The sequence below is a fragment of the Chroicocephalus ridibundus genome, chromosome 4, assembly GCF_963924245.1.
Source record: "Chroicocephalus ridibundus chromosome 4, bChrRid1.1, whole genome shotgun sequence".
Taxonomy (NCBI): domain Eukaryota; kingdom Metazoa; phylum Chordata; class Aves; order Charadriiformes; family Laridae; genus Chroicocephalus; species Chroicocephalus ridibundus.
In genome coordinates, this window is record NC_086287.1 from 29,341,513 (window position 1) to 29,357,092 (window position 15,580).

Consider the following 15,580-nt stretch of genomic DNA (forward strand, 5'->3'; position numbering starts at 1 on the left):
TGTGGCTATTTCCCATTACCTGCTAAGCAACTCTTAATGACACAGCATAAAGTCCAACTGGCATGAGCCAAACATGGCAGCTTCCTTCCTGGTGTTTATTGCTCCGGCGTTTATTGTTTTATCACTAGTTGTTCTACTAGATTAACACAAGGATCACCCTTAGAAGTGCCAGCCTGTACCCAACAGGATCAATCTTTTTGTCTTATCGCAATCATGGAAAATAAGCAGCTAAAAGCAAGTGTTGAAGTGAAAAGCTGGGATTATGAAAAACACAAGATAGAGGAAAAAACCTGAAACTTCAAGGAAAATATTTTACTGGATTTCCCGAAGCACGTACATGTCATCCATAGCTTTACACAAAGAACAGAAATTATAGAAAAATACTTCATATTATTTTAAAAAACTAAGCAAAAATACCTGACGACACATATGTGTATATACATATCTATACATCTCTATAAAAAACCCGTCCTCAGAGAGCGAGCACAGAATATTCAACAGCTTAAGTAATTGTTTTCAATTTCTAATTTCCAGGTCTGTGAGTAAGAAACAGTAGAAATAAGGACAACTTTTGAAAACACCATGAATTCATGCTCAAGGGAAAAGGGAGGCCAGCCCTACGCATTTCTGCATCTACTGAGACCCCATGATGGGCAGAACAACCGGCGTTCAAATAAAAACAATTACAAAGGCTGTTTTTAAATAAAACACTTTAGAAATAGTAGCTACAGTTACAAAAAGATAATGCCATAGAAACGGTATTTTTAAAAGCCACGGTGCCCTCCTCTCTTGAGCAATGGTTATAAGGCAGAATATCATCTATTCATGCTTAGAAGTGTCCCGGGCTGCAGCTGGCAGCGTTACGCCAAGCAGCAGCAACGCTGGATGTTCTCAGCTCTGACAGCTGCTGGCACAGAGATTTTTTTAGCTCATTGTTTCTTTCGTGGAAGGCCGTGCCCATAGCACGGCGTTTCCAAGCCAGCATGGAACACCAGGGGCTTCCTACTTGGCAGTGAACTCTGAATCACCCCTGGGTAGAGCGCAAGCCCCTGTGTGGCACCCGGCGTCACCGCTGCTGTCAGAGCTCAGGTAAAGCTCCTAAACCGTGTTTTTCTTCATCGTGCTGCGACTTCAAGCATACCATTTATTCTGCAGCTATTTCTAACCCCTGAGCTTCGCTCTCACCTCCGTTTCTGACTAAACGTTTAATGAGCAACATTATCCGAAGGACCAGAGCAATCTTTGCAGGAACTGGCAGCATCTGGAAGCTGGAAACACCACCTCAGTAATGGTCCGCTCAGCGAAGGTCTCCGTTCTCATGGCACAGGGTCTTGGCTTCCCAAGGCTGTAACAAGCCAAGCCAAGGCGCGGGTGTTTGATCTGGTGACAAATGTTCTATTTCAAGAACTTCACGGAGCTTTGATTATTTATTGAAATGTAAAGGACTGACAATACTATACTCACCCATATGTTAGTACTTAACTGGAGAAATGTCCATTAACACTATACTTTACAATTTGCTTGTGTAAGCGTCCTCCGTAACTCCATGTAACCGGGATGATGGTGGCGGCAACGCTGTCTGCATTTGAAGAGTCACACCAATCAGGGAAACAAAATCCTTGCAGATCCTGGGCTTGCTCATAAAGATGATTGCATTTCATTTTTCAGAAGGGGCCACCTCACGCCAGGACCGCTGTCTTTGGACCAGTGTTTCTTGAGCAGCTGCTGTGGGGAAGACTGCAATGGCACAGAGCACCTGCTTGGTGCCGAACAAACTGTTGCCGCGTCAACTCTCGACCGGCTGAGACAAAACGACCGAATCCTCTTTCTCCCAAGTTGCTGTAAGCTTGTTTCCATAAAATTGTATTTCAAACAAAAAGACAGCCGTTCCTTTCCTTCACACACTGAGGAACACCAGTGGCCACCCTGTTCTCTGTTAACAGCCCACGGTCTGTCTGCACCAATACACTCCTAGTGAAGCCCACCACCTCCTCGTGGTATTTACTGGTTTACTCAGATCACCACACCACCATCTGTGACCATTTGCCCCCAAGTTTACTGGCTGCGCAAAAGCAAGTTTAGCTTTTGACCGTGTCATAAAACACAGGCCAACCCTTCTGTGGGAACACCCTAACTTCAGTTCTCGAGATTTGTTTCTTAACAAATAACAAACATTAGGGCCTCAGCCAGCCAGCAGACTGGCAGGTGCCATCAGAAGCTCTTACCTCTCTTAATACTACTGTACGGCCTGTTGTGTCCACCACAGCCCACCACCAGCCTCGGAGCCATCCGGCTCTTCCCTCCACAGAGGTTGTTCTGTAGCAACTAGCAGCAGCAGCGGCGATCCTTTGCAGAGCAGCTCCCCTCTTTGCAAATGATGCTGCATGGAAGGTGTTCCTCAGGAGCACGGCACCGCCACCACCTGAAAGCAGCGTGTAATGTCTCAAATGCCTTTTCAGAAAAATTTACTGGCCCTTGCACGGTCCCTGTGACGCACTCCGGTAAATCCAGGGATCTTGCTAGTTCAGCAGTTTGCAAAATTCAGTTCACCATCTCACAAAGCTTCTCCTGTAAGCCTTCTGGTGCCAGTTCAATTGTCTTTATTCAGTATATTATTGAATGCCCATGTGTTTGCAAGCACTCAGGGGCTTTTTCCACTGAAAAGAAACCATGGAGTTAAGAGCCCCGTGTCCAAAACACAACAATGCACATTGAAAAAATCATGCAGTAATGACAAGGTAAATATGGCGTTACAAAAAATCAGGCCCTACACGTGAAAGATCTAAATACAATAGCCCTAAATCCTGGTACAAATAAAGGAGCACTGAGATTAATAGGGAGGAAGGTTTTATGCAGATGCCTCTCCAATGCCTGTTTTCCCCATAAGCCACTGAAACAGAACTGTAGCATTGGGAAAATCCCCTGCTGTGACCACTCAGTTCTGCACTGTTAAGATTTATCACACAGGTATGTTTATCCATACATGCGACCGCAGCGTAGCTTTGGACATTCAGCGTGCCCCAGCACATGAATCCACACCATAAACAGTTCAAAATAACAAGCGATTCATCCACCATCCCACATTAAAGATGTAGCACCTTCCCAGCCCATCTGCGAAATGGAAGAGGACCGATTCATAAGGGTAAACCCCTAGATAAAAATCAAGTTAATTAGTCTATGAGAAGTTATAAGGTGATTTCTGAGCAGCATCACTGACGACATGCATCTTTGTGCCTTTCCCTCTCTGGTAACAGGGCTTATCTGCTCCACATTAACTGTTGAGAGCTTGGCTCAGACGCATCCCGGGCGCAGGACGGAATCCCTGTGTGCATAGGGTTCAAGGGCAACATGTCAGTGACGCTGCTGGAGGTAGGCTGCTGCTCCCAAAGGCAAAACTGCTCTTAAAATAAACCAAACTCCGTGACAACGACATCAGCAAAAAATCCCCAGCCAAACAAAAAAGCCAAATCCCAGTTGATAACAGCATTAAGTCAAAAAATGGTGCCTCATTGCTACTGAACATTCTTCTCCCCGCGATCACCAAAGGCAGCATTTTACATATTACCCTATTTTCAAAACCTTTGTCTTTTATCACAGTTAGAAAGTTAGAGAAAAAAAAGTTAGCAAAAAAAGAAAAAAAAAGGACTCTGACACCGAATGCTGAACTCCAATTCTTACTGTTTCACCATGTATTTCTACCCTTTTATACTTTCCAAAATGCCCTAGAACACTGTCCACTCTTGATTTTGCTGCTGATTTATATCCTCTTTGCCAGGGAAGATGCCAACTGGGTATTTGTAAAATATTTTAATAACGTTAATGACTAAACTCAATGCAATTTTAGTGCTACTATTTCCAGAGGTCTTCCTTCTCCACAGCTGGTGTATCAAAGGTAGGGAACAACAAAAGCAGTCATATTAAAATAAAGAAAGCAACCAAGACAGCACAGAAAGTTATCAATGTTTCTACAATACACAGACTCCATCAATACATTCAGCTATACTGAACTCTGTACTCACCAGGTCTATACTACTTGACACAAACACAGAGAATACAAAAAAAATCACAGCAAAGACTGAAACTTGAAAGATAGCAGTGCAGAAGGGTCTGGAGGCCACGTACAGGTCTTAAATCCCTGCTGGACTGGACTAATCTAGCTGGAGAACTGAATGTAAAGGAAACTGATTTCAGCATCACACATTTATTTAAGTTTTACATAATATACATATGAGGCGCATTACAGATCTGTTGATGACCTGTGCTAGAAAACACAGAAAAAGAGATGCCCGTTATGCTAATTATCACAAGGAGAGAAGTAGTACATTATTGATCTCTCCTGTACACCGCGGCTAACAAGTAGCTTCCACTCTTGAAATTGGATTTCCCTCATCTTGATGCATGTAGCCAAGGACAAATAAAGATAAAAGGAAATGCCACAATGGTCCAGAAAAGGAAAAATTAATGTGTACTACAAGAGATAAGCTATATATCTTTATCCTAGAAAGGTAAACCCCCTAAACTGGAAGAACTAATATACCAAAGTCTCAACCTAAGGCGTTCATCTAAATAAGGGACTGATATGGAACTGCTGCAGAGAGCATTTTCCAAGGCAGTGACATTTGAAATCAATCCCTCTGTGAATAAAACCACCCAGATGAACAACATACATAAATTACACTCCTGCAAAAATGCAGTCACCTCATCACCAACCCCATAGCTCACATCAATCGCGCAGATTTACAAGTAATTTGTATTTCTGAAGTTCTGTTTCACTAGGAATGGTAAACTACTGTCCACGAACAAGAACACAGCACTCGTATTTTCTGTTTACAGAACTTATCGTCAAAAAGGTCAGACGTTGAGAAGAAATATCCGAAGAGAGAAATTTTGCAATAGTCCTTCAGAAAGGACAATCTCTACGAGACTTCCCAGCTGTAACAGATGCTGCTGAGGAACTCGTCTCCAAAACTCTGACTGCGCTGGATGCTGCTGCGTCAGGGTACGTAGTGGAGAAGAGCCTTTGAGACTAAAATTCTCTGGACAACTGTGGCTTTTCAAATGAAACTCAAGTCTATGATTTAGACGCAGAATCCAAGAAACTATCAAAGCAGAGTGCAACGTGACAACACGACACGGTCAGCATTTTTGCATTTGGCAAAACATAAATCGTGCCAGTCTTAACTTCTAGATAGTCCTTTCCTTCAACGTAGCACATCGTAAGTCTAGCTTAGGAACAAGAGAAGGATGGAAATCCACAGGACCTAGACAATCTTCTACAAGCCAGTACCGGACACAACTGACAAAGGAGGTGACGGAGAAATACTTATTACTGAAGGTTTCATCAGTTCCCCAAACTGATCCAAAGCCGAACAGTCACATCTGGTTTTACTGAAGGTAAATCTAGCTTTTTAGCCAGATTTTTTACTCTGCTCCAAGTTCATCTTCAAGTAGGAGGTACAGATGTGCACTGTTGGCATACTACTAGCAGTGCAGCATACTCACCGTGTTAGCGTCTCCCCCCGACAGATTTGTAGGTAAACTGCTTAAAGGGTATCTGAACATTCTTCTCAAGCTACATCTGAAACACATTCACTGCAATGAGGCTACAACAGGCAGACTTCTAGGGAAAAATGAGGAAGTTTATACCCAAGCTTACTTCAGGACCATCCCTTCAGCCTTACAGCAGATTCCCTCTGCCTGCTGGGAGACGGGAAAGGAGACACAAATCACTATATTCCTAATAAAGGAATCCGTAGATTGTAAACTCCTTGGAAAAGGGTATTCCCATTCCTCCTTATCTACAAAGCACCTACTGCAAAACGTGCAGTAATCACGTCACACGTTGTGCAAACCTGTTTGGACCATTCACATTAGAGCTTCAAGTACGGTTCTTTGTGAGACATTCGCCGTATTGTCTTTGATGAACCTGAAGTTCTGAGATTTCTTAGCCAGAGTGAAGTCAGTGGGTTCTTCTGCCAGAAGAATCTTTAGTGCTTTGGTTTGGTTATTCATCCTTATTTTTCTTCATTCCAAGACGAAAAAAGCAAGATTCAATAAGAAACCTTGGAAGGCTCTCAAAGAATGATTTCTTCCTACAATATATTTAAATACTCTAGAATCCAAAAGCAGACGCTAGTAAGTTAAATCCCATTTTCCATTAGATGTCAGCAGTTGTCAAGCTTTTTAGCAGGATATAAAAAGACCTTTTAATTTTCATGCCTCTCCTTAAGGCAAAAGGAAGATCTTGTTCCATATTTATGCATCACGTAGGTTCAATGGAGCGCAAAATCTTGACTGTGAACTGCAAGTGATACTCCACACAATAGCGCAACATTAATCCACTGAACTTTTTTCCACAGAAAAGTGGTCATTTTTCCTTTCATGAAGTACAAGTTAACGGTTTAAAACTGTATTGGGCAATATGAAACCACAAAAATTTAATTACAGTGGAAACAATTTCAAGCTTTTGTTTTTTCTCCAATTTAATCCTAACACAAAATCAAAGCTTTAGTGCCATCTGGTTGTCATTACCTAAAAAATCTTGATTTCTGTGTGACTTTAACTGAGGAATACAATGAGATCTGCTACCAGACAAGTTAATCTGTCCACCTTTTCTTCAAAGAAAAGAATATGGCAACTTCAGTTCAAAGGAAATGGAAAAACAGACACCTTAAAGAATAGCAATAAAGACTCATCACTTGCACAAGAGTTCTGAGCACCCACAGATGAGTAAGTTGAAATAATGTAGGTGTTGGTAAAGCTGTGTTTTCTGTGCTTCAAAGAGTAATATAGTATTCTCAAAACCCAGAAGCTACATGTACAAAGGCTAGTACCTGGATCAGCAACAGTGATTAAACCAAACTTTTATTACTATCTGCATCAGACTTACCAAAACAGAACAAAAAGGTATTTTTTAAGTGCTGCTTAAGACACCTTGTCATCCACGCATGGTGTCGTGCCAAATTAAAGTCATTGTCTGTATTACCTACCTGTGAAAACAAGTATTCAGGTTTTTGTGTGTTTTAAGGCCATATAGACTCTGCAACAGGCAAGAACTACAGGTCTGTTCCCTTTCTGTGCTAATCCCCAAAGAAGAAAAGTAACATCCTACAAGATTTAAACAGAAAAAACCTTAGGTTTTGAAAGATGCTTCTATTTTTTTGCGGCCAATGTTTCAGTTTACGTGTAATCTGTTACGGCTTCTGCTTTTAAAAAGAATTTAAAAGTACTTTCAAATCACCCTTCACAGGCTTTTTCAAGACGAACTGCTTTCTAAATCAGCTTGCTCACCTCTATGCTTTTGACATGGCAGGGATTAATTTCAGATTCTTCTCCACAAACACACATGCAGCCAGTTGCTAAAGCCGACACCTCAGGCAGTGGAGTTGTTACCACATTCTAGCCACAAAGATAGATTCCAGTTCAGATAATTAAACTAACTGAATTCCCATTTTTTTTGGTTTCGTGTTTTCTTCACTTAGATGGAGTTTCCACTTCTCAGATTTGTTTGGGGTTTTTTTGGTATTGTTTTGGGGTTTTGTTTTGTTTTTTTTCTCTTTGCAAGGAGCACTGCAGTTATAGTTTCTTTCCAAAGACAGCAACGTCACAGGAATTGGCGAAGTGATAACAACCTTGCAGTCTTCATGCTTTCCCCTGAAAGTACTAACTTCAAACACTGCAACTTCATATATGAATATACTGGTCACAGTAGACAGTTCAGATGCCATCCTAATAAAAAGCATGAGAAATTTCTTGTGTAAAGCTGAACACCTATTCATACACATTTACCTTGACCAGTTAAGGAAACAAACTTTGTCCCTGTACACACATAGAAGGGAAGCAGTGTGCCAGGACACAAGCCCTAGGGAAAGGTCTCCCCTCCCCATGAGATTCCATCAGAGAGTTGCACAAGCCAGAAAAATATCAGGAAAAAAATGAAACTGTCATTTCCACCCAGGCAGCTTTAAGGTTTTGCATATTAAAATCTCTAAATCCTACAGTTCAAAGAGACCAGAGGCTCCTGACTAGAAACCTGAATGGAAAACTTAAGCGACTTCACTTTTTTGTCTCTCCATTTCCAGTAAACTTGCTGTATTTTTTGTTTGGTAACAGTAATTGCCCTTACCTGGTTTAAGCAAAACCATGAATAAAAGAGCACATCCTGCTTCCAAACAGCTAGAAAGTGATAATCCACCTAAATGAAATACCGTCATTACCAATTTTCCAACCTACATGCATGAGGAAGATCTAAGGCGCGAGGCTGCAGATCCAGTACCATGCAAATTTGGAAGTGGTAGAAAGAGACACCATTAATTGTTGGAACACTCCACTGTTAGAATGAAACAAAACAGTTTCACCATGAAGAAGAAAGTTATAAATCTTAAGCAGAAATCAGAAGAGTCATTTGGTGTTCCTTTAGTTGGTTGAAAGATTCTGACTTGCACCCGTAGGAACGGATGAGCAGGAGAAGAGAAAACAACTTTGATTCAAGTTTCATAAGAGAATAAAGGGGTCTGCCCTAGAGACTCAAAATAGGAAGAGAATTATGACATTCATATTTTAAATTCTAGGAAATTTCTGTTATTTCTCTTCTCATTTCTACTATGTTAAGAAAACTAAGTATAACCAGTCTTACACCACCACGTTGTAAGAACTTGAATTTTTTTTTTTTTTACCCACTTAGAGTTCATGCTGCAAATGTGCAGATCTCAACTGAGATGGCCACCTCTGCTCCTCAAATACATTATCGCATAATATGCAGGTTGTCCTGGTGCAGTTGGGTGCCAGACTGGCAGTGGACCTCAAGGTCAGTATTGAGACCTCGTTTCCAAGAAGTAATATGGGAAACATTAAATAACGAAGAGAGGCATAGTAAAAAGGAACCATGTAGCCATCAGTATGTGGCTTCCCCTTTCCAGTCCATGTACGTGGAGTTACAACAAGAGTTCCTGGGTTTTGGTTCAGTCAACTCACAGTTAGCTTGATGCACGCTGGCAGAGACATTAGGAACTTCATAGCAAAGAGCACTATTTGCCTCCAAACCCAGATCAACCACGTTTTCTTCAAGTCCTGAGGTCTGTTGAATATTGTGTGGGTTTCCAAAATGTCTTGGCAGCAATATTAATAACAAAATGGCACAGTCTGCTAAGGAAAATTGTGTCCGAAGGGTATGAAATGATTTGCCATGACAGCTGCATTAAATAAACGGACAAAGAATATTTTTTCTTCTGGTAACAGTAAATTTGTTCAGGTGGCAACAAGCTGTCCCACAGGCTGAATTACTTCATTCCTTTGAAAAGGATTCTCACAGCGTTCCAATGGTGTTGCAATCTTAAATTGTGAGAAAACAGATTTTGGCTAGTGAGGTCATGTTCTTCTCTGTCATTTAAAAACACAGTAATGACAGACTATTCTTCTGCAGGAAGCGTACTTTCTAATGTGACTTGCAAATCACAATTCTTCATCATTTTTAACTACTCAACTGGATTAGATGCCGGCTTTTAGGGGATAGGTTAATACATTTGTTTCAGTGTAATATTACAACTCTACTTTTCCAATTCAATCCTTTCATAAGAGCCACTAGTGAAATCCTACTCAGGATCTTCATGGTATCTAAATGGTTGTTCAGAGATTAAAAGGCTTCAGAAAATAGTTAAAACAACGCCTTACAAACAGAAAATAACAGTGATGTATTTTGTTTACCAACAGACAGGCAAGGCACAATTAATGGACAGGGTTCACAAAGATGACTGAAGCAAAGTCCAAAAAATACCAAACCCAACCTGATGGGTGAAAAATGAAACTCTTAACTTGTATCAACACCAATTCTTCCCTTCTAAAGACTGAGAAATAATAATGCAAGGTAAGTTGTTTATCTGTGTTGTTGTAAACATTTAAGAAAAACCATGACATTTCCAGAATCAACATAATATTCTATGCTATATAGTCACTCTTTCATACCAGTCAGACCATCACGCTAACGCGCAATCCTACAATAATCCACGAGGTGAGTGAAGGTGACAACTAAGTTCTATTCACACAGTAGCAGCATGTCTTGGGTTGCACATTCCCTTGGAAAAAGCATATGTACTTCTACCATGAGACATGTAGTTTCAATATTCTTTAAAAAGCAGCTGGTCCTGAGAAAAAAATGAAGTGCCATAAGAAATTGTAATTCACAGAAAATACTGTTTTAACAGTCAACTTTGCTCAAGAGGCAGCAGCTTTGTTCTGCAGCAGCTGATGATTTTTTCAGAGTTGTATTTTTAAGTGCGATGCACTGCACAGAAACAGTCCAACTCAGAGTTAGCACAACTGCACGCATGGTCAAAGATGGATCATTATCCGAGAGCACTGGCTGCATATTTTCCTATTTAGACATCAACGCAAGTGGGTATTCTTTCTGTTCAGCACTGTAAAAGATTCTACTGCCAATATCAGCAAGCAGAAGATGAGTAAGAACTAAATCAGGATAAAAACTTACTGGATTCTGTAGTGAAGGATTTTCCAGACAAAAGCAAAACAGCTAATCACCAACCCCTGACTAAAAGCCAAGCATGGCACTACCTAGCTATTCTCAGTTCTGTCAGCAGCAATGATGAATTTGTCCTTTTTGCTCAATTTCTTCATTCACTGAAGGACTGGAGTATGTAGAATCTGTTACAGGTTGTAGTGCTGGCATAAATTATTTTCTTTGAGAGCCAATTCTCATCAAGCAGATGAGGACTGACCTGCTAAACGTTCAAACCAACTGAAAGAAATGGCAAAGATTATGGAATGATATTTCTGTACTACAGAAATGGAAAAGTTCTGAACTCCAGGGAAAAGAGGAAAACAACAACAAAAAATACCCTAAACCTTTCAGCTGATCAAACAGTCTGACAAACAGCCTGCAACAGTATGTTTTCAGAATTGAAATTTTGCCCTAAACTTGAAGAATGATACATTTTCTCTCTGTTCTCAAAGTATAACTTTATGCGTATTCTCTGCTCATCTCTCTCTAATTACACGTGCACCACAGAATAAACAGTGTGACCCCTCTGGGTGTTATCTGCTAAAATTATTTTCAAAACTGTTAAAAACAGTAAATTATATGATCAGTTCTGTCACATGCTATCCATTTACATGCTCCAGAAATATTGTTTAGCCTGTAAAGGAAAATGTTAGAAAAGGATCTGGTTCGGATGCATTACCAAAAATACAGACAAAACCATTATCAGTTCTTAAAAGTCAAGAAACAGCATCAACTCGTAACAATGGCATGCCACAAGAATTCCAGTTTTGTTATGGACAATTGAAGATAGACTGAAACACATTTTAAACGTACCTGAGAGTAACTTCTCTGAAGCAAAGCTTCCTTGATTTCCACAGCAATACACAATACTGATTTTTCTTGTTAACTATTAGTTTCCCTTTGTCAACAATTCTCAGTCAGAATTCAAAGAGTATTTAGCAACATTTAAAAAAATAAAAATATATAATGCTACATAATAGTATGTGTACACAGAAAATGCGCATTTATTACCTTCCATTTTAAAAATGCTGCATTCAGGGAAGATTGATTTTCTTGTATTAAACACATTCAGGGCGTAACACAAGCTCAGCTATTCCCCTTGTTTACCAAAGAGCTTTCAGTCATGCACCACAGACGAGGCTGAGAAACATCCAATAAACCAAAACACGAGAATGGCAAACAAACCCACCTATTAGCACCACGGCTCTCCTTTAACTGCACGAACTACCACCACACCAGAACTAATTCATTTACCAACCTGGATGCAAACCGCAATGTAATTACTCAGCAGAGCAACAAATAGTAGAGAAGGAAATTCTGGACTCCATTTTCTTCCCTCATAAAGATCAGGAGAAAAAAAAAAATTCGATTCACCAGTAAAACAGCAATTACTTTCAGATTTAACACCTTGCCTGGTTACAACATTGTTAACACAAGGCATTTGCTTCAAAACCTGAGAGGACAAAAGAAAGTTTTCATCAGCAAACCTGATGCTGTGTCAGAAGCGATATACCAACCTCTATGAAGAATTTGTACCACTTTTAATAGTGTGGACTGCTATTAGTTTATCTTTTTTAGCAAGCTAAACACATTTATTAAATGAATAGAAGGGTATAACTTCTGTTCTTTGTTGCTTCTTTCAATGATGTTTCTCTACACGACAGTAGACTTATGAATGGAATGAAATACCCTGATAAGGATCAGTGTTGACTAGAGGACATAGTAAGACCAAAACGAATTTTCTAGGCTGCCCTCCAGAGAACTCCGTAGTACCCGTTTTCAAGTTGAGCATTAAAGAAATGTTTTTCATACATTACTACCTTGAGTATTTCAGAGCCATCCAACAGCATTTATACTCACGTAGTAATGAAAATTTGACATAATTGAGAAACTAGGATCCAAAAAATAACGATCATTTCTGCTCTCCAGGAAGAATGAGAATGGTATGGCTCCTAAAGGCCAGCAAAACCCAGGGCCTTTAATGGAGCTGTCTACGAGAAGAGCAGCAGGTGATAAACCTAGAAGACAGGACACATTCCAGAATATGAGCACAGCACCTCTTCCAGGTAAGGATGGTTCTGAGCACTGTCAACACGTGAACACAGACCACATTTTAAATGTCAAACAAAACCCATGTTATACGGTGCACCAAGAACACTGAGTTTATAGTGAAATTTATTGTTCTGCTTCCTAATACAATAAGCTACAAGGTACATACAGTATAAAACGAGAACGGCCACAAAGCAAAGGTGATAAACATTCTGTAACGGTACAGTGGAGGTAACGTCTGTCTAATCCTTCCACTTTATCCCACAAACAGCAGCTAAAACTACTGGCCCTCCCCCTCCCTCCCCTCCAAAAATATTAAAAAGTAAACTGTCTCTTTCATTTAGGTGCAGTGGGATTTGTTGGGTTTTTTGAGGGCACCGGTTATCTGCCAATATCTCAAGAAAACTGCTGAAACTAAAGTAACAAAGAAAACTGTGAAGGTGGGAGTGACATAACCCATGCAAGATGCTCATGACACCTTGGTTCACTTCTCCTCAGAGCAAATGGCCTGTAAAGAAAGGAAAAGTTTGTTACACCAAGTAAAATAGCAATTAGTGTGGTCAGAATTAAGATACAGTAAGCAAAACCTGAACTAGACAGGACTAAGCACACAGCTAAACTACTCTTTTAATGAAAACATAATCTTCCTATTCATAAGGTTTGGAGATTGATAGCTGACAATCCTCCTCCTTTTATTTTTAGATGATATGCAGGAGGGTGCACACTGACATGGATACAGCTGGGACCTATTAAAAAAGGCTCCACTTCAAATAATCTCGCCTGGGAGAACTCTAACAATGACACGAACGGCAACCTCAACTCGTAAAAAAAATCCTAAAAACCATCAAGGCTATAAACATGCAGGAAGACTGAATACCTACCTTAAAGGCACAAAATTCCATTTAACTACGTTTTCATATATACTTGGTGCGGTTGAGGGCTCTCTCAGCAAGATGACCACTTTCATCTGTTATCTTCTCCCAATCTGTTTGTCCAACAACAAAACCAATGGCCCTTTTCCTGTCTGCATCTTTTTTTTCTTCTAGATCTGCCCACCGCACCTATGGAGAACATACTATCAGTAGGACAATCTCTTAAGAAATCCTGAGACAAGTCTAGGCTTTCCACTGCAGATAAGAGTACAAGAATTCTAATTTGTACTCATTTTCATTTCATCGGGTAAGTATTAATTTGTTTTCCAATGGGTAAAGATGGAAAATACAGCAGTTACATTATTTTTAATTGAATATCCCAGGTGTTCCATGGAGTAAAAGACAGGTACAGATGATTAGCCTTTTCCATTTCAATGCTATAATTCTGAGAGCTGAAGTGTAATTACTATAATTATTTCTCTGATCAAAGCAATGCTTTCTGCATGAAGAATTATCAAGGATTCATTTAGTGTCTTTGTTTTCTGTACAACGTGTCTTTCAATTGCACAATGGAAACATCTAGAAGACAACTATGAAACTACAGAAACAGTGTTAAAGAGCAACTTGGCAATGAATGAATGAATGAGGGACAGTTTTCTTCTCTGTCTTCTCTGACGCATTTCTATTTAAATCTTTTCACTATTTCTTTACACTAAACAAATGCATGAAGAAGTTATCTCCCGTCTTTACAGCTGCAGCCATCTCCTCTGTAGCTCTTCATGGTCATGCAGACCACTTGCATTCACCCTGTTCAAACATATAGAGTCACTCCCTTACCCGCAAACCCAGACACCAGTGGGAGGGAGTGAGGGAGGTGATGATGAAGAGCTACAGTCCAGAACCTCAGTTGCAACACACTGTTGCCAGACAAGAAATAACAGTAAATGAAGGAGCTTCTTCCTTGACACCCTAACTGATTAGTCCCATTCAGGCTGATTTGTTACTTGGTGACAAGGCTTATCACCTTTCTGCCAGCACCTCCCTATTCCACATTCTACCTGGATTTCCCCAGACACTCCTGCTGAGAAGCAACGTCTGCTTTCTTCCACTGACCGTGCCTTAGTATTTCTCTCTCACGCTCTCTAGTACTACCCAATGTTTTCTATTTGACATTACAAAACAAAGCCTAAACACTGACAGTTAACTCAAATGACTTTTAGTGGCAAAAGCTTCCATTTTGGAGTTTTTTTTTTTTGTGTTTTTTTTTGGTTTGTTTTTTTTTTTTTTTTTTTTTAAAAAAAAGTATTACCTCTTCCTATTGCCCCTCTTTCAGTTTCCTCTATGATTTTTTGCCCCTTTTTTCACATTCATATTTGAAAATGCAGCATTTTGTGTTCAGAACAGAACTACATATAAAGTGACTGAAGCCAACTTCTTGTACACCATCTCCCTAGCTTTACGCAAGGTATATGCAGGAGGCAACGTCTACAAGCCTTAATTGATATAAAACCTACATAGCTGATACTTTCCTCAGCTGAATCATTTTGAACAGTGTACTGTTTCTGTGCCTCTCTTACAGAACCTAACAAAAAAGTAGCTTAATAAAATCATCATCTTGTCTTGGAATCTGCACTGTATATGACACTATCTCACCACAAAACGTACAGCATGAGAAAAGGACTCTGAGGGTTGCTCCAAAGACAAAGCGCGTCATCTCCCCCGGCAAGAAATGGGACATGATTCCATTCCCAATCTCAAAAGCCATGCCATGCATAGTTAATCTTTATTATCTACAATTCCTCACTTCATAACTAATCTGGTTTACCTCTGGAAGACCCTACTCTTGAGAATATTCTCTTACAGAATCTAATGGAACAGCAAAATGAAAAGTGAGTCAGTAAAATTGTCATATTCATAGACACTGAATGACTTGGTACAAACTCTTTATCACAGAGACCGTTAAATGGTCATATATGGACAGTAAGTCATTTGAAAATTTATTACCCTTTTCTTTCCAGGTTCAGAAGCACGTGTTTCATAGTCATCTGGAAGCTGTAGATAATCTTCCATTCTGCTGGCAATTGCTTCCCAGTCACGTTTCCTTTTAGTGCCAGTCCGCAAACCATCCAGCTTGTCTGAGAACAAA

The 15,580-nt window shown here is 40.0% G+C and overlaps 1 protein-coding gene across 6 annotated transcripts in view; it reads right to left on the reverse strand.

Annotated features, from left to right (window-relative positions):
- Positions 1 to 321: 321 nt before the first annotated feature.
- The window catches only part of YLPM1 (YLP motif containing 1), a 52,950-nt gene continuing 37,691 nt past the window's right edge, over positions 322 to 15,580 (reverse strand). For 4 of the 6 annotated variants that reach the window (XM_063333852.1, XM_063333854.1, XM_063333850.1 and 1 more), the window contains 3 exons: positions 15,439 to 15,569; positions 13,444 to 13,623; positions 12,673 to 13,070 (listed from right to left, as the gene is read on the reverse strand). In XM_063333852.1, the coding sequence (XP_063189922.1) occupies positions 13,477 to 13,623; positions 15,439 to 15,569 (278 nt within the window). In that variant the 3' untranslated portion in view covers positions 12,673 to 13,070; positions 13,444 to 13,476. Of the gene's footprint in view, positions 3,323 to 12,672; positions 13,071 to 13,443; positions 13,624 to 15,438; positions 15,570 to 15,580 lie in introns of those variants that run through there. The other 2 variants (XM_063333851.1, XM_063333853.1) reach the window with 2 other exon arrangements.